Source organism: Falco cherrug, chromosome 2 (genome assembly GCF_023634085.1).
Source record: "Falco cherrug isolate bFalChe1 chromosome 2, bFalChe1.pri, whole genome shotgun sequence".
In the NCBI taxonomy this organism is placed as follows: Eukaryota; Metazoa; Chordata; class Aves; order Falconiformes; family Falconidae; genus Falco; species Falco cherrug.
The window spans coordinates 80027938-80047382 of NC_073698.1; the positions used below are offsets into that span (position 1 = coordinate 80027938).

Consider the following 19445-nt stretch of genomic DNA (forward strand, 5'->3'; position numbering starts at 1 on the left):
TCTCTTGATTCTATTCCCTTAAAATTTATTGGGAAGGTAATACCAGTTGGTATTTTTGGTAGATCAGGTTTTCCTTCTCACAGCTTGAGCTGGTCATGACCTTCCTCAAGCCCCTGATGTTCACTCGCACATGGGCCAAGGCAGAGTTTCATGCAGAAAACTCAGGTCTGGGTTGGGATTGCCAGCTGTCCTTGGCTCTGTAAGGAAAATGCTTTTCCAGATTTCTATTCCAACAGTTCCCCTCACTCCTGAGAAAACAAGGTAAAATGGTTTACAGCTGAGAGAGAGGGCATAAATTATTATAGCTTTATTGACTGAAATGGAGTAATTACACTAAAATGCGAAGGGTGATTTAACTTAAACATTATTTCATAATTATAAATAATGAAGTGCATATTATTCTATTTATTATCATGTAACGAAATTAGAATTGCTTACTGATGGACACTTGTGTGCATGTATGTGTGTGTGAAAAAGAGAGAGAGAATCTACTTTACTTGCAGACATTCATTAAATAACAGTAGAACCTAATTCTGACTTAGATTAGTGAGAATCTCTCCATTGACATTAGTGGGGGTTGACTGAAGGTCAGACAGTTCCTTCTGTGTTTGGTCTATGTCATTTTAAGCTACAGAAATGGTAAAATTAAAAAGAAAAACCTACAGGGGAATAGTGCCTGACATGATACTGAAGTAGTATCTATCTTCTCTAAAAATCTGATTTAGTATTAACAATCAAAAAACAAGCTGCAGCTAGCTGAATAAGTATTAAAAAAATGTAAATAAAAGTAAGGAGCACGGTTTAGAGCAGCTGGTGTGTGTCTGTAGGGGTTTTCATTGTTTTTCTTCACATCAGCTATCAGATAAATGCACGAACCGAGCTTGCAGTACGCTACAATGACATTTCCCCACTGGAGAACCACCACTGTGCTGTGGCTTTCCAGATCATTTCCCAGCCAGAATACAACATTTTCTCCAACGTCGACCAGGACCAATTCAAGCAGATAAGACAGGTATGAATGCTGTTCCCATCTGTGTCGTACAAACTGTTCCTGAAGATGTAAGCATGCACAGACTTCCCTGCCGTACAATGCAAGTGAATCATTCTCCCTAGAGGGTGGGCCTGAAAAAGCCCCTCGCACTGGAAGGATGCAAGAGGGATTCTTGGAAAATTTCCACAGCAGCACTCCCTGGCATGTCTTGCTGTGAAATAATGAGTGTTTCCTGATGATTAAAGCCTATGACATTTTGGGGGTATTATTGAAGGAGCCAATTTGCTTTAACTGGGAAATGATTAAGCTCTCATGACAGAAGTTTATACTTTAAAAAGAACATTGTATTAATTTTAAGAGGAACTTCAAAATGGAAAAAGATTTACAACAGCAGAGCACTTGTTGGAAGAGGCTTTGGTGGTCTGGGAGTCATCCCAGTTATCTCTGAGACAGTGAGCAATGCTACAATTCCCATTAGAGCACTAAGGGCCACAATTAGGTCTTAGTTCTCATGTTACACCTTCCTCACACACCAAATGAAAAAGCAGACCAGTGTAAGGCTCAGATACTGGTCTGGCTGGAGTTACTGATTCTGCCAGTGTATGGGAAGCAGGCATAAGTCCAAAATTGATAGATCTGTATGAAACCCCACAACTTTAAATTAACCACGTTTTCCCATCACAAACTCTGCCTAGCAGGAAGATACAGAGCTCCTAACACATTGGCTGCATCTGGGTATTTCAAAGCCCTTATTCCAAGGAGGACAAGCACAGAAGATATCTGTATCTACTGATCTCTGTCTCTTCCTAGGGCCACTAAGAGTCAGCAGCAAAACCCATAGTGCTTTCCAAGGAGCCAAAATTGGATCTTGGCAAACAGAGTGTGGCTTTTAATATCCTGTTGTACCGGGTTTTTTTTTTCATAATTAGTCAATCAGAAAGGAAAAACCTCAATGCCTCTGGAATATCACACCAGTGTTACAGATCAATCCGACCATGATCTTCATATACTGTGAACTCTTTATAATCCTCCTCCAGTCTGCTTGGTAGTTTCAAGTTACAAACTTCCCCTTTCAGTATTAACAGTGTAATGCATCTGAGGCTTTCTGTGTGTAAGAAAGACCCTACTTTGCTATGCAATAGTAGACTTTGTAAAGATTGTCAAATTAATATGTGACCATGTTTTCTTTGCTAGGGGATAATTACATTAATCCTGGCTACAGATATGGCAAGACATGCAGAAATACTGGACTCTTTCAAGGAAAAAATGGAAAATTTTGATTACTCAAATGAAGAACACATGACCTGTGTAAGGAAGTTTTGTGGATTATTATTTTTATGTCCATAGTGTGAAAGCTTGTAGATTAACATCTGTTTGTTTTGAAACCAAGATTCAATATGCATTATCAAAAAAAGAATCCTTCCTACATCCTCTGCCCCGCCAAAAAGAATTACGATTTGTAAATGCTCTCTATAAAATAGATTAGTCCAGCTTTAGAAATTTAGAAATAGAGTCCCATCAGGAAAAAAACTATATTTACTCTGTCAGGTTGAAATTGTTATTGCCCACTACTGTGGAGCAAATTATCCACAAGAGTACAGACTCTAGTTTCCTCTACTTACCAACCCAGTCATCTTTGATGTCCAGGGAAGTCTTTCCTCAGCTGTCTCTGAATGCTCCACAAACAACTTAATGGCTATTTGTGGCTGAACTTCTTCGTGCAGTAAATAAGCGTACATCCCGCAGCGACACATCCCAGTGCTGCAGACAGGGAAACCAAGGCAGAGAAGGAATAAGTGACTGAAAGAGTGGAAAAGAATCCAGGTCATTTAAGACCTCCAATTTAATCCTAAAATTGTCCTTTCTGTTTGAAAACATTGCCAACCACTCCATTGTAAAGACACAGGTTCTGGATAGCAGAAAAGATGCTGGTATTAAGACTGCAGTATTAAAGTATTATCATCTTTCAGCTGAAGATGGTACTGATAAAATGCTGTGACATCTCCAACGAAGTCCGCCCAATGGAAGTGGCAGAGCCCTGGGTAGATTGCTTACTAGAGGAATATTTTATGCAGGTAAGAATGAGGGAGAGATGCAATTGCACAAATTACTGATCTTCCTGAATTCCAACTCAGCTACAGGTGTCCCGCTATCTGACAGTGCAGTCTAGCCCTAGGATGGAAAGGCTTCTTTTACAGAAAGTCAGAGAAGGATGTCAGGAAGAGAAGCTGTTCAGAAAGCAAGTGAATGCAGCTGGCTACAATTTGCAGATCAAAGACCTGGAAATCCTAATGCTAGCAGACCGGAGCTTGTTCTTTGTAAAGCGGCTGCCTTGCAAGTTTGTTTGACGTATAAATGATTTTTTGAGCCAAAAGGGCAAGAGCAGTGGCAAGAGAAAATAGTTAAGCGAGTTATATAAAATATCACATGGGAATTCATTTAGATAATTTTCACTGCATGTGAATAGTCCCCTAAAGAGAAAACAGAAGACTTGCTGAGGTGTGTCAAGTCAGACTTTAAGCTCCACACACAATTTCTCCTCACTGGATTCCCAGATGAACACAGATTCTGACTGCTTAAAAAAGGATCCCTGGAAGAGCAGCCCTGTGTTGCCTCCAGCAGACAGGGTCCTGAGCAGTGTGTACACTGCAGCAGTAGGATTTCAACCAACATGTAGCTGCAGTGCTCTGAGGAGAAGATGCCAGAGCCTTCTGGTGTGTTTTGTCTATACTTTGATAAGCTGCGCACCAAGGAGGGCATCTCGCAAGAGACAGACATCTCAGATGATGTGTCAGAAAGGCTTCTAGCTCGCTACATCTCCAGCTTCTTACTCAAAATCACACTATCTGTGTGTCTAACTGTTTTGGCCATCCAGCAAAGGCACTATGTCCTGAAACACCCAATAATCAAGAGATAAAGTCTGCTACAGGATACCTTTTTTGCATGCATAGTCTGTGACCTCCTTGCACATGAACCCACATAGAAACAGTGAGTGGTCAAGTACATAGCTTGGTAAACTCTTACTAGTCAACAGAACTATTCTGCATTGACCTGGTTAGCCAGAATTAGTTTTAATCATTAGTAAAGAAGAAGTAGTTGTTTCTGGTTGAATACCCAAAAATCATCACCCTCTGGAGAATGGTAAGGAAATCAAATACCTATTCCTTCTTTTCCAAAGGGTTAAGAGACATTACCACCTTTCTGAATGCTCTGAAATATTTTACGTCACAAGTCCCATGAGTTTGCAAAGGTAATCAGATAGCCTCATTGCCCCATAAGCCTGGAGGTGAACACTTTCATGCCAGTGTTGTACAGAAGTAACTGATCAGAGTTTTCGTTATTCAGATGCTTGCTCTCAACAAAGCAGGATACATTGCCCCAAGGGAAGCATATTGTTATTCTGTGCTATCTTCAGACACTACTGAGATCTGTATCTGAAGGCTACTGCTCTTTAGCTAGTGATCTGCTTGGTACATTACTTTCCTCACAAGCTTCTAGCCAAGATTAATATTGGTTAACTCTGGATTTGTTCCAGAGTGACAGAGAAAAATCTGAGGGGCTTCCAGTGGCACCGTTCATGGACCGTGATAAAGTGACCAAGCCAACAGCACAGATTGGCTTCCTGAAGTTTATTCTCATCCCCATGTTCGAAACAGTAACAAAGGTAAGTCACCCAAGGCCAGAAGCCGAAGTGGGGGTGTGTAGAGCTTCAACATTTGCTCCAACAGGTGTTTAGTTAGCCAGGGAAATGAGGATGTACAGTTCACACCCTGTCTTTCACCCCATTTCTAGCACGTACAAGATAATGTATACAAAAGGAAGTATCAGTCTTTTTTCTCTTGTTTTCACTTAGCTATTCCCAGAGGTGGAGGAGGTGATGCTCCAACCCCTTTGGGAATCCAGGGACCACTACGAGGAATTAAAACAGATAGATGATGCTATGAAAGAGGTAAGTGCTAAAAATATCTCTTTGATAAAGTAAACGTTATGGTTGAATAAGTCAAACATTATAATTTAATAGCAGGTTAATTCTGAAATAGTAGGAATGCTTATGGCATAATCATTTTCACAAGAAACTTTCATTATACCTGGCTGGAGAGAAGTGTGTGCCACAAGCACTGAGTGTGCACAAGGCCATGCCCTTGCAGAGTCCACCAGGCACCACACAAGTACAACTGCAGGAAGGGAGCTGCTTGCAAGAGAGGGACCTCAAGACAAAACCCAGAGATAAGCTCCTAAGGGGAGTGCGTTAGCAAAGCATCTTCCTGGAGGAAGCTGCCTTTCCCCAGAAAGGAGTTAGCCCAGGCTAGATTGCGGCAAAATGTCCTGGGGTTGGACAGTTCAAGGCACTGCACCACCAATGCACAAGTTTATTTTCTGGGAAGAAACTTCCACTCATGTGTCTATCATCAATGATGTGTTTGAAATTTTATGAGGAATTACTCTCTCATACACAGCACCCAGTAAGATTAAACACACAACCAATGAAGCCATTTTAAGGCCCAGGCTGAGTGAGGACCTCCATTTACAGAGTGTCTGTCATTGCAAGGCTCTCTTGTGTCTCACAAGTCAGGCTTAGGGGAGGTGGGATATAAATGTGACCACATTTGTTGTCTCCAGCCGTTGTCTGCATTGCCTCAGGAAACTGGCAGGATGGACACCAAGGCCAGGCCCTGGGAGCAGGTGCGCTGTGTCTGCAGGGCGGCAGCCGGCATGCTGGCCCGGCTCCCGCAGCACCCTGCAGCCTGCGACACTGAGCCTGCATGCCTGCCTTGCATGCCTCTTTGAGCACTTCTTTTCCCTGCCAAGGACGGTGACAAAACCTGTCCAAATGGCATTACAGTTTAAGGGTTTTCTGACATGAACAAATAAATCGTGTAGACAGGATACTATCAGTCACTCTGTCATTAAAATAAACCGGGATGTGCCCTGAAGCATTAGTTGTGCTGATATTGTTTGATATGTGGGAAATGAAGGTTCAGTCACTTGATCATCCTTGGCTGGATGAGCGAAATGGTAGCTTTCTGGGGTAGCTTCCACCTCCTCCCAAGTGCTTTGGAGGAAAAGCCCATCAGCAGCAGAAATACTAAGGTTGGTTAATCAAAGAGCACATGCTCTGAGGGCACGAAGTTATAGAAGAAAAAAAAGTCTTTTTGGCATTCTTCAGTTTAGAGAGGAGCATTTCTTGAAGAAGGGAAGAAAAATTCAAATATGACTGCCAGACTTTCTGAGTCCTATTAATCTTTGAAATTGAGCTGAGGTTTTACTTCTGGTTTAAAGAAGCTGTCAAAACAGAAGTTTTATACAAACTGATGGAGATTTAATTATGGTGTATTGGCACAAGAGGTCTTAGGAAAATGGGAGCTGCCTGCATTCAGAAATATCCTGAAACAAGAGGAGTTAGTCAATAATCCAAGAGCCTAGCATGGCAAACGATGAGAAAGACTGAGTTCTGTTTACTTAGGACATACATTCAGGGCTGTTTGGATGAAACAGTGCCTGGGATATACCAAGCTGCTGCCTATTATTTCCCAACACATGTTGCACATGCCTTGTGGAGAGATGAGAGTTCAATTCACAGCAGCAGTGGAAAGGGGCACTGTGTGAGTCAGGGGTGTTAATCCTGCTTTGCTTTTCATTTTAGTTGCAGAAAAAGAAAAGTGAAAGTTTGACCACCAGCAGTACTGAAAAGTGAGACGAAAAAGTCTTTGAACAAAACGTAAGCCCTAAGGTTATTCTGTTTTTGAGAAATGCTGTATTTGCCAAACAGATGTGGTGGCTACATCAAAATCCAACTGGGACCATGTACATGGAAATGTGGCAGGTACGGATGCCCTGCCTGCCTCTCTGCCTGCCTGGGCACCTTGTCTGCAGCCTAAAGCCTGCTTACACAGATGCTGCCACCGTTGGGCACCATGGGCTCCCCATGCTCTGGCATGCCCACCACAGCCCCTCTAGCCGGGCTTCCCCTGCAGACATTGCACCGGTTGCAGCATGGCTCAAATCTTCAAATTTGCCTTTTGGTGACCACGCTGACTGCAGTCTGTAGAGGCAAAGTGGAGTTTTGCTAAGGAGCCTTTTCTGGAAAATGATCCACTGGCATCCAAAAACAAAATAAAAGAGTTGTTTTAGTCAAGATACTATATATATATGTGTGTACAGCAGTATGCTAATTACAGCATAGTTTAACAGATGCTTATATCCTGACAAGGGCCCTGGCATATATTTTTGTTTGCTTAGTAGGCCCTAATGACACATTTCTCTGTGTTATTCTCTGAATTTTATAGTGTTCACAGTACCTTCAGAGGTCCACATAGTGGATGCAATTTTATTTTTTTTCTACACTAGAAGAAATCATAAGAAACTTTAGTGAGTTTGCAGGTTTGCTTTGTGGCCTGGTACAGCTAGATGTCACAGGATCCTTCAGCACAAGCAAAGAAGGGAGCACAAAGCTGAAACCACTGTACAAACATTTTTTATCCTTGTGGAGGCAAAAAGCAACAACAAGAAAAATCTTCAAAGATGTACAGATTTTTTTTTTTTACTTTTAAACTGATCTGCTAAATAATATATTCTTCTACAGAATAAGGTGTTGCACTTGTTTTCTTTTGCGTCTGTGTTCGCGTGAGAACTGTCTCTGTTCCTAAAGACAAATGTTTGCATAATGAATACAAGGTAAGGGGCTGTAAAGGAGTGGGGAGGGTTTGTTCTCCTGAAGAGGAGAGGCTTTAGAAACATTTTTTTGTGTGTTATACTTGCATCATAAGAGCAACACCAAAAGAGCTTCGCTTCCAGTGATGACTTTGTAAAGTCTGGGAGCCAAGCTCTGCCCAGAGTTGCAGTCATGCAAACGAGCAGCAGACAATGCTGTGACTGACTCCTGCGCACTGTCTCACCAAAGAGGAGGCCAGAAGAAATCCCCCTTCATTGTGCCCATGAGAGGCAAGTCACAGCCAGGCTGCTCACCTGCTCCTGGTTTCTCCCACGGGGGAAGGGTTGCACTCGCTGGGGGTTTCAGCAGACAGGATCAGTTCCTACCACGGCATGGCTGCTGAGACCAGTGGTACGCATGCACCATGGCCTGCTGGCACCCCCCACACTGGCAGCCGTAGGCATACAGCCAGCAAAGTGTAATGCGTGCTGCTTTGGTTCTCCTTGGCTCAGTTCCTAAGGCTGCCCCATCAACTTTGCTAGGTGTGTTAGCAATAAGGGTAACACTAGTGCTATGCCTCTGTAAAATCCAAAGCCACATGTGCTGTCTTAGCTTGTTTTTCAGAAAGAGATGAGCAGGTGGGGGCCAGTCTTGCCCCTCATGACCCAGGACACACCTTAGGAAGCTTAGCCTCTCTGGCCAGTGTCTAGCACCAAGCTCACCTCTGAACAACAAACTCTGCCTCCTGCTATGGAAATTCGGATTTATTCTCCTGTTGTTTCTGTACATTAATTCCAAGCTTAGCTCTTGTCTCTCCCCCAGTGCCATTTCCCATGTTTGGTCACTTTCTTTTGCACAAAACTGTATTACTTCAGCTACTGTCCACTCTCTCAGGGAGATCAATATCACCTGAAACATCTATCCCTCTCACTATTCCTGATTGTGCATTTCCAGAGACCCAAGGCAGATTCACAGCTAATTCTCTCTGCTTGTGCCTCTTTCTGCTCAAGCTGCCTCCTCCTTTAAACAGCTTGGGGTTGGGGGTGGGATTAGGCTTTCTGCTCCAACTGGAAAAGGCTTTGATCCCTGGGTTTGAACAGTCCTGGGGGACCCCAAGGGAGATGGGAAGATCCAAGCACAGGGTCAGATCTGAGCTACACAGACATCTTCATGAATGGGTGAGCTAAACCCTAGTTTTGATTAACCTCAAACTTTCGATGCCTGAAATTTGGATCTGACTTACGTGGTTTGGGCCTTTTTTCTGTACTAAATCTTACAATTCAAAGTACATTGTGACCCGGATAGTTCTGCTGTGGAATTCTTCACTTCTTTTTCCCAAGTAAATCAAATTTACCATCTCCATTCAAGCGGATTTCTGTCACAAATCAGCTCCCAAAGCAGATGAGCTGTGCAGGAGCTATGAACAATTGCTTAGGATATGCCAAGTCCTGCACTGAGCTTGTTACATGAGATGAGAAAACCTGCTGTAGGAACCTGACTGCACCCTCCTTCCACTAAAACTGTTTAAGAGTTAGATCCTGATATGAAGTTTTCTTTCAGTTAGAAGGATTTTCTCTAATCATAAACCCTCATCTAACAAGTATTAATGCATGTGCTTAACTTCCACAAGCCTAGTCATGGACCCTGGTGTACAGTAGCTAATTGCATAGTACAGGCTCCTTAGCTTTCTCTAATTGAAGTTCATGGGAGTTGTTTGAGAATTCATGGTCCTTAGTGCTTGGTTTGGCTTGTTTTGGCTCCATCATTTTTAAGAGCAAGAAAACTGTTTACTGGAGAGAGATGATCAGAAGACATTGGTGAAATCCCACTGATTTTACTGGAGCTGCATCAGAAACATGGAGAAGGGAATGCAACTTGTCCTCAGGGCTGCACCAGTGATTGTCATGATGCTATAATGTGCTCTGGGGCTTATTGAAAGAACAGGCAACATCCAGACTGCTATTCACAGACAGCTGAAAAAAAGACCACATTCAATCACCACCAGCTATTGGTATAAACAGGAATACCACAGAATTTTTTAATCTCATTTGCCTTTGTAATATTCTATTTCTAAGAGACAATCCTCTGAACATATGTTTAACCAAGGGGAATGCAAGGCATTCTCTCATAATTCTAGTTTCTTATATTTTTTCCATAATATTTGCTGATGTGATTCATATGCAAATTAACAGATTTGACAGTCTTGGCAATCAGCCCATTAAAATGTCACACATTTCCAAGGTGACATTTTAAAACTACACTTAGTATGAAAATGAAGTTTGTTGAGGCAGCCAGACAGATGTCTCAAGTGTGATTTAATCTTTTCTCTCCCTAATCCAAGGAATAGGAGTGAATATTGTATCTCAGTGTTGTTTATGGTAGGTGCCTTACAAAGAACTGTCTGTGATCTGTTTCATGCAACTTTTCAGCATCACAACAGTGCCACATGCATCCCAGCCTTACATTGCTAATCCTTTACTTGTGACCAAAGATGAACATGAAACAGGCTGTAACTATTCCATGCCATTTAGCTTGTAAAACTAATGATGAGCCCTGGGATTTTACTTCTTTAAAAAAAAAACAAACAACTATGAGATCCCACAGCCCCATACTCACTTCATTTTTTAGGATGGCTTTCATAATCAGATCAAACTAAGGCTATAGTACAACTGCATGTCTTGAGAAGGAAACAGCTTTTTAAAAATGTGAATACCCCCACAGCAGCCAATTTGCAATGAAAATTTAGTGTGTGTTAAATACATAGGTTATGTAATGCCAAAGAAGTATCTGTGCATGGAAATTGTTAATCTCGGTGCTGCCTCTGAGCAGCAATAATAACAGCATCTGTTCCATGTGAGAGAGAAGCAGAGTGCTGGTGTGGAATATGAACCCATCAGGAGAAGTACTGTCAAGCAGTATTCAATTTTCCTGTTTAAGCAGTGGGTTTTTACTGCAAACTGCCCCTTCTCTCTGGAAACAACTGAAGAACAAGTCTCACCTTTGTGCCTGGTTTGTTGTGTTAAGAGCGTACACACATTGTATTCTCCTTGTCATATTGTTCTGTTCTGTTGTGAACGTTTCTGTGAGAAAGCAGACATGGTGGGGCAAATCACCTACCCTACTAATGCAAAATCTCCCCATATTTACCTCTTTCCCACACCATCATCTCCTTGATTTCCCTGTGGCAAGGCAGGGTATAAAACACAGCAACATCCTGTTAGAGACAAGGAGTACTCAAGCCCCAGCCTGCAGGAAGGATATATGTGAACGGACAGCCTGATGCGGGGTCATCCAGCTGCTGCTTTGACTCCCAGTATAAAAAAAAAAAACCAAACTACTTTCCAAGAGGTTGCTCTGGAATCAGGCACATCCCAGCTCCAGGCTGTGGCCCAGAGGACACCATGCAGGCCCTGCCCTCCCGAACCACCCTTCTGTATGCACAACCCTCTGCCATGCAGCACCCTTGCGACCAAGGTTGTTCAGTGCCAGCAAAGTGAAGCAAAGACTTATGAAGTATATTTAAAACAGCTTGGATTCTGCTTTTCTAGGCAACAGTCCAGTGGGCGAGCTCTCCTTTCTCTCAGCTCTGCAGGGGAGTGCCTAGGCAGACGTAAAGTTTGTACTATGAAAAACTGGTGCATTGGAGGCCTGTGTGTGGGTCCTATGATAGCACAAGAAACCAGTAAGTCTTAATAATAAACCTATATCTGCCACTGGCTTCAAATACCCTCTATTTGTCATCAGACCATGACAGCAAGTCATCAGGCCAGGGCTTCCCTCTCCTTTCAAACAGAGGGACCCACCTCTGTAAAGCACCTTGTGGTATTCGGATGTAAAATGCTCCTCACTGCAAGAACCAACAGTTACCATTTCCAGAAAATACGACTTCATGGAAAATTCTGGCTAAAATACTTATTAGATGTCCTCATAAATGAAGAAGCTCTAACCAACAAGTCAAACATCTCTTTCTTCATGATCATGTTGGAGTAGATCTGGCTCTTTGCTAGTGAGAAGTCATACTTTTTACTATCTCACACACACAAAAAAACCTTTCTGACTATTTTGGCACATAATCAGGAATTACAGGTGTACTCAGGCACATGCACATACACAAAATGGCTATCTGTAGACATTTTTGTATTACAGCTCTTGGCTTTTTTGCAAGACAAACTTAGAACCAGGAGGGTTTGGAAAGTGTAAACCACTCTTGTCAGAGCCAACATGTGCTATAATGTCTCTGAGGAAAAATCTCTGTTTTCCAAACTGTGTGGAAGCACATTTACTGCCTGGCTGACAGACCCGGCAGATCCTCTGCCCTAAAGGAAGCTCCAAGGTGACAGGGACTTGGAGCAGCTCTATGTGTTTCTAGATGAAAAGAGCTTGCTGTCAGCCTGCTGATGGTGTTCTGGGCTCAGGACAGCCGGGATGTGCTCCAGGTTGAAAAACACAACAAGAAAATCAACACAAAAACATACAAATCCTCCTCAAATCTGTGTGCCCAAGCCATGCCTTCTAGCATGCCCAGTTAATAGCTTCTCTGGTTAACCCCTGGAAGCCAGCTTGTCCTGCAGTACTTGTGCTACTGGAGAGCTGCCAGGCTTTGCAGCCACCCCACAGCACACAAGGATGCTCTAAAGCACTTGTAACTAACAGGCTCATGTATGAACAACTAAGCTATAAACCATTAGATACGCATGCATCTCAGTGGAAAGGCAGATCCAGAACTGCCCCTGGCCTGGCCTAAAGCAGGAGAGTATGGCAAGCCAGAGGGATAGGCAGCCAGCCCACCACATGGTATGGAGACATAACATCCCAGTGTAATTTTTCAGCCTCAGATATTATGGGATTTTTCTCAGGCTTTCCCAGACAGGTTTAATGTTTGGGTATGCATGGCTTGCTCCTGACATGGTGTCTCCAGCTGTTCGTGTGCTGCCTGACTGCCCCTGCTCCCCACATCCAAGAAGTGAAAATGTGCCCCCAACAAAGGACTGTTGGCAGTAGAATTGTTGGGCTCTGAGACTGTAGCTTTTGTGCCCAGCCATGACCACCTCCGTGGCCAGCATCGCCAGGGCTTCAACATAAATGCAAATGACGAGCAAAGTGATGGCCACACAAACGGGACATGGGCTCTGAGGCCCTCCTGCTCCTTCTAGCTTCGTATCAGGGAAGCTGGTTGAGGTTGTTCTTTTTCTTTTTGCGGGGGGGGGGGGGGGGGGGGGGGGGCGCAGGGCAGGGGCTGACTGGGTTTTTTTCTAGCACTTTTCCATCCTGCAGCACTTGGTCTGCTTTTCAAATCAACATGCTGGAAACATAGCAGCCATGTTTGCTTACCACGGCACTGAGTGCCTGGCGACCAGCCGAGCTTTCTGTCACACAAAAGCCGCCTTGTCAGGCCTTCACATCTGGGGCCATGTAAAATGGCATTGGAGGCTGAAATCCCCTCTTGTAGTTTAAATGTAAACGTTGCCTACAAGTGGGCCCGTGGCTCCAGAGGGCACGTGGTGATGCGCTGTGCAGGGTGGAGCGGCAGCCACCCAGAGAGCACAGGGACGGTGGCAGCGCAGCCCTCGCCATGGGCACCGAGCCCCTGGCAGACCGCAGGGAGCAGGCTGCTGGCCCTGGCCGAGGCCCTGAGCCACCATCAGCGCCAGGGCACCCCCACAGTCCCCAAAGGAGGAAGCGGTGGGGAAAGCGCGGGCAGCCTGCCTCCAGGCCGCCATGGGATTTTTTCGGCTGCTGACCCCGGCCTTCCCTCTCAGCCACGTCTGCCCCCCGCTGCCCCACCGTTTTGTGAATGAAGGGAAGGAGGGTGGCAGTGGGGAGAAGCCCTCTGCCAGCCTCCTCGTGGCTTTGGGAAAGATGTTACAGGTAGGACAGAACAGAAGAGAACAGAACAGAATAGACTATTTCAGTTGGAAGGGACCTACAACAATCATCTAGTCCAACTGCCTGACCACTTCAGGGCTGACCAAAAGTTAAAGCATGTTGTTCACCAAATGCCCCTTAAACACTGACAGGTTTGGGGCACTGACCACCTCTCCAGGAAGGTGCAAAGATTTTCCATTTTGATAAGCAAATTTCCCACCCTCAAAAATTTTTCCTGTACTAACTTGAAAGCTTGAAATCTCATTTAACTACAAAAGCTTCAGGTAAATGAAATGAACACTGACAGCAATGCTTATGTGTTCCTTCATTTTTGAGCTATTATTTCCCTTCCAAAAAACTTTATTAATGCAGGTGAAGTTATTCTTGAAACAAGCAAGCCCATAACGTCCCTATTAGAAATGTTTTCCACTATGTTTCCCTGCCCAGCTTTGAAACAACCTGCCCAATTTGACTTCAGCCCACAGGCAACACCATAACAGCTTGCAGCCATGGCCAGGAGCCCTCTTCTGCCTGCCTCGGGCTCCGGAGGCAGAGACACTGCAGGTCAGGCCAGGGGAGCTGCGCCTTGTGCACAAGAGGAGGCCGGTGCACCCCAGAAAGCAACGAAGAGCCTGGGGCAGGCACTGGTGTCCTCAAACCATGCTCACACTGGGAGTATGGCGCCTCCTTCCTCAGCGGCAGCTGTTCTACCACAACTTCCCAGTGCTGTCCAGGGCATCTGGACTTGCATGGTGCCTCCAGGGCTGGCCAGCAGGGTTTGGCTGCAAGGAGATAGCTGCTTATCTTGGGGAAGAGCTGAAGAAATATGTTCCTAAAGGTTATAGGATAACAAGTCTAAAACACTGCGTGCTTCAGAAAGTTCACCGGGGTGATGTGCCATAAATGACAATTTCATTTATTCCAGGCTGTATTTTTTTCCCTCATTCAAGACTTTGATCCTCCTCATCATGCTGGCTACTATGTGTGTTGCCAAGGGCAGAGCTCCTGCTGCAGTGACTCATCCCAGCTCCTTTGCTTGCAGAGGACATGCCACTCACTTTAGGAAAGGTGAGCCAAGGCTGCATCATCCAGAGCTGGTGGAAGCTGGCCATGCTTTGCTAGAGAATGGTGGCAAGTTTCACCTCCATCTGGAAGGCAGCCTGTGTCCAGGGAGAACCTGGTTTGTAGGACTTCAGTAGATAAAAAGTACAGGAATCTCCCCTTTATTTCTAGTGTTTCATTTTATCCTGCCAGCTGTTTAATTTATTCAGCCCATATGGTGATTTATTCATTAACCTGTGCCTCATGTTGCCATTTCCACCCATGCAGAAAGCATCAGCTGCTGCCAATCGCTACACAGTGCTAAGCACCTTCATGAGAGACTGGGCTATGTCAGGTCATCCAAATTCATCCACTGGCAAGTGCACTTAAAAAGCAGTGAAAATGCATTCCTATGCCTACACCTTATTTTATCTATGTATTTATTTAACTATTTTGACTAAGGAGAAAATTGTGAATACTAAGCTAGTGGCACCCACAGTTTTGAACTGCACTGAATTATAAACATTCACATAGCTTCCTTTAGGTGTTCTACAGAATCAAGTTTTAACATGTGTCTTTTGCAGGAAAATACATAAAATTAAATTCAAAAGGTTGCAAGCTGATTAATATTCAAAGTTTGTACCAGTTAGTACGGTAAAGCTCGCTCTTTCAAACATGAACTATGCAGAGTAAGTCAGGATGCTTACTTTTTTAAAAACTGAGATTAAATGCATTATTTCCAGTGTAATAACCTTATAGTACCTCTGAATTTATCTCTAGGACAAAGGTCTTTTCTCATCCCAGTTGTTAAAATTTAACTAGGAAGACAATAATCATCCTGAAAGACACATTGCACATGGAGGGGGGTTTGGTCGCGTGACTTACAAGAGGAACTCAAAGTTTGCAGAGAAAGAATAGTGTTTGCAGACTGTAAAAGAGAGTAACAGCCCCTGGGATACTCTTTCAGAAAAGAGGTGAATCCTGTGCTGCACTGCACAGGAAGATTTGTTCCCCATACGGTGGGGTCAAAATCAAAGCCCATTTGCCACATAGGGTTTGCCTAATTTTTTTAAATTTCTTTTTTGAGACCTGTCTTGTTTAGAACTCAGTAAAAAGTTAGTTTCACCACCGTAACTTATATCAGCATTCACCCCCTGAATGTGCATTTACACAGTGCAGTCTTCCCAAAGCTGTGGGCAGCTGCCTCCAACTAGTTGCCTGGAAAATCAGCTTCTCTGTAAACAAGCCAGATAATCAAGGGCAGATAAAAGTGCCTGGATTAGTCCTCTGTGCGTATGCACATGCTGCCTTTACTCTACTATCGCAACTGTTGCTGTATTTTTACCACCCAGTGACTGGCAGCATAGCCACAGGTGCTCTGTGCTGTGGTGCTCCCCATTCCTCCCTTGCCCAGAGGAGGAAGTACCACAGTGGGCATCAGAGGGTGATCTGCACCCAAACCCTTTCACCATTTCCCTCAGCGCACAGCAGGAGCCTTTTGGTCTGCAACAAGGGGAGTTCATGTTCCAATCTGCACTCCCAGCAAAGGCAGCCCTCTTAAAGCACCACAGCTGCATAGCTCACTTTTTTTGGGGTGGTAGACATGGCAAGGACCAAGGCACGATACCACTAGGGATGTCAACATGGCTGTGACCTTGCTGTCAACACTAACACATAGGGAAGCTGGCAGCTGCCAGGACAAGTTAGCCACTGCAGTAGGGCTGCAGCTATAGCAAAAAGGAAGAGCAAACCTGCAGCCCTCAAATCCCCATCTCACACCCCTAGCTTCACCCCCCACCTTCCTAGAGGGGGAAGGGATCCCAGGTTTGAGGCTGCAGATGTCTGCTCTGCCAGTGCTGCTAAAACCAGAGGGTATCAGGCTTAGGAAGGGCAGTGGAGTCTCTGCTGAGGACCTCCTGTTGCGTGGGGTCCACACAACACGCACCTCCCACAGAAGCGGAGGAAAGAACTGGCATTGCAAAGCCAGAGGGAGACAGGACATTGGTACCCCTTACCTGGGTTTTGCATGTAAAGAATAAAACTCAGGATTGTGCCGGCCCCAACTAAGGAACAAAGTGCCAGGCAACCAATGCAGAAAATAAGAAGCACTGGTCACCTGAACACAAGAGTTAAATGCCTTTGTGCTGTTGGTGTATTTTTAAAGTTGCAATACAGCATTTGACAAAGTAGGTTTGGCTGTTAGATTTGCATGCAAATTTGCATACTGGCCTCATTAGACAAAATTCCAATTAAACATTCATGCATGCAAGAATGGCAGATGGGCCAGCCTAACAGGTATACCATTTTACGCTACGTGACAGCTGTAGAGTTTACATCAGACATGATTATGCCCTCTTCTGCTCAATTAGGGGTTAATTAGCCTGCATCAACTCCATCCATCTCCCACACTGTCCAAATATGACACCTTTTATCTTCTCCAGTTTCTCATTTTTTCAGAATTACATTATCTACTCTACTCCATTAAGAACCCCTTTTTAGCCCATCTAAATGTATTCTCATGTACGTAAAAGCAGCATAATAACAAGGAAACATATAGAAACCTGACATTTCTTTTTATGTTGGTACTTACTGTTCAAAATGTCCTAGAAGAATATTAATTATGTCCGCCTTTCCACAGGTGAAAGGCACTGATCATTTGAAAGGACTCTCCATCTTCAGAAGCATGCTGCACCAAGCAGGCCGTTCCATTATCCTTTCACAAAACACATTGAAATCCCTTGTATGACACCCACTTCAGTCTCCTCACTTCCAACTGCACAAGCATTGTGTTAAAGAACTGCCAAAGGAGGATCAGAGAAGAAAATCATGCAGAACTTTTACATTTTCTGATCCTTAAGGATTTAGCAGGATGGGGAGGATAATAGCCACTATTCTCAGTGGTTACATGACGCTGGCAATAAACAACTTTTGTAACTATCAGATGTCTGTAAAAGCCCCTGATCACTACACACGCCTCTGCCAGGAATATGATTCTGTAAATAATGTGCATCAGCCACCCACAAGGTCCAGCTCTGAGTGGTCCCACAGGCGCAGCCACCAGAAAGACAAGGAAGCTGCATGGCCACTAAAACCAGAACAGTTAAAGATGGAGCCAATGCTTACCCCCCTAACGTTGAGACTACCATGATTTTTTTTCTAGTATTTTCTTCTTCAGTTGGCAATTTTACAGTAATCACAGATCCTAGTGAGGGTTTCCAGTGTGAATCATCCCAAACAGGTTTGGCTCAGTTGCAACCCTGACCTCAAATCTTAGACTATGTCTATCAAAACTAAACACTGTTTCTTTGTTCTAGCTCTAATAAGGACACTTCTACAGTGGTTATCTACATGAGTACGTCAAACAGTAACATTTCACTGGAAGCCTCTCAGTTTAAAATTCATCCAGCTTTCCCCGGGGACAACCATGTTCCACCAGGAAACATCTATAAGCATAAAATGAAAATGGGAGAAGTTGGAGTAGATGCCACTAATTCTCTGTTCACTTCTAATGTCACATGCTACTTTCTGCTGGAAGACTTCATACCACGGTAGCCCCGAATTGCTGGGCAGTCTGCAAATGTTAAGAGAAGCATAGTTTTTACCTCAGTGAGTTGACTGTATAATCTGAAATGGGACATAAATTAACTTACATGGTGTAATACACATCCTAGGATGAGCAAGCAGATGATCGAAGCACTCTGATGATGCTGAATGTTCTGCAGGGACAGCAAACTCCTCCCACCCTCATTCCTCATGTAGCTCCTACTCATTAACCTCTGTGTGAACACAGTGCTGATGCCATCTTTGGTCGCCAAGAGATCTGTGAGAGAAGTCAGGAAATTCATAGGGGTGCAAAACACTAATTACATTTCTCCAAAATGAAGTTGCCAGTGCAAACTCATCTGCATTTTTTCAGCTGAAGTTTCTTTCTTAACTTGTGACAGCGATGGTTACAGCATGTTTCTTCTGCTGTCGTTCAGGAAAGATTTGCTGAGTGCACCAGTCCAACACATGTCTGTGTATGCAGGGGCTGATGCAGCTCCTCTGCACCTGGACAGAAGCCTGTGAGATAACTCTGTACAGAGGTGATCTGTTTGCTTCTCAGAGGAGCTTGGCTGAAAGGTCAGATCTGGAAAGACTTTCCCTTCTTCCCCTAGATGTTGCTGAGCCTTGTGTTACTCCTGCATGTTCAGCTTATCTGTTGATTTTAAATTAGGATCATTTAGATATGCTTTCCTTCTGAATTACATCGTTTTATTGTAAGTTGATGGGCTGAATTGGGAACACTGTGCTCAGCTCAGCCAAGTGCAGAGAGCCCATTAAATTCACGGGGACAAAGCAAAGCACACTGGGGCAAAAACCAGGCTGCCTTTACCCTTCCCAGGAAAGACTTTTCCTGTAAAAGGGGGTGTACTTGACTAACCAGAGGCATGTGAGCTGGAAATCAGTGACTACTGCTGCCAGAGGAGCAGAGCAGAAATGTCATCGCAGGGCCAAGCTCACGCGCTTTACTGACTTACGCGTTTACTTACTTTACTTACTCCTGGGTGAGTAAGGGCTCGTTGAAGTACCACTGGCTGCAGGGGGGGGACAGCTGTGTCTCTCCCAAGAGGAGCTGGCTTTCCTCCTGCCAGGGCTAAAAAAAAAAAAGCAGTCGGTGCTCACAAAGACTAAATTCCCTTTGGTTTGAGGCCCTGAGGGACCTCATTCAGCCACACCAGACTGGGCTGAGTCTACATGATATGTAGCAGGCAGATAAGAGCTTTCTCTGTCCCGACAGGAGCCCTGGGTGTGGGTAGTGGCTGAGCAGCTTTAGATGGCACACTGCTGAGAACCGAATGGACCAGCTCAGGAGCAGCACTGCCAGTAAAGCCTGAGTGCAGACTGGCTTTTCTA

The 19445-nt window shown here is 44.4% G+C and overlaps 1 protein-coding gene and 1 long non-coding RNA gene across 5 annotated transcripts in view; one reads left to right on the forward strand and one right to left on the reverse strand.

The window, feature by feature from the left end:
* PDE9A (phosphodiesterase 9A) overlaps nt 1-7690 on the forward strand; it is a 53276-nt gene extending 45586 nt beyond the window's left edge. For 3 of the 4 annotated variants that reach the window (XM_055703024.1, XM_027804447.2, XM_027804445.2), the window contains 6 exons: nt 856-1012; nt 2186-2299; nt 2962-3066; nt 4527-4655; nt 4845-4940; nt 6636-7683. In XM_055703024.1, coding sequence (XP_055558999.1) covers nt 856-1012; nt 2186-2299; nt 2962-3066; nt 4527-4655; nt 4845-4940; nt 6636-6686 — 652 coding nt within the window. In that variant the 3' untranslated portion in view covers nt 6687-7683. Of the gene's footprint in view, nt 1-855; nt 1013-2185; nt 2300-2961; nt 3067-4526; nt 4656-4844; nt 4941-6635 lie in introns of all 4 variants that reach the window. The other variant, XM_005438512.3, reaches the window with a different exon arrangement.
* LOC114015685 (uncharacterized) lies at nt 9-19175 on the reverse strand. Its single transcript, XR_003559743.2, has 3 exons — nt 18200-19175; nt 2614-2752; nt 9-248 (listed from the first exon to the last, which is right to left on the reverse strand). It is a non-coding gene; the product is annotated as an uncharacterized LOC114015685 (long non-coding RNA).
* Nucleotides 19176-19445: the final 270 nt, after the last annotated feature.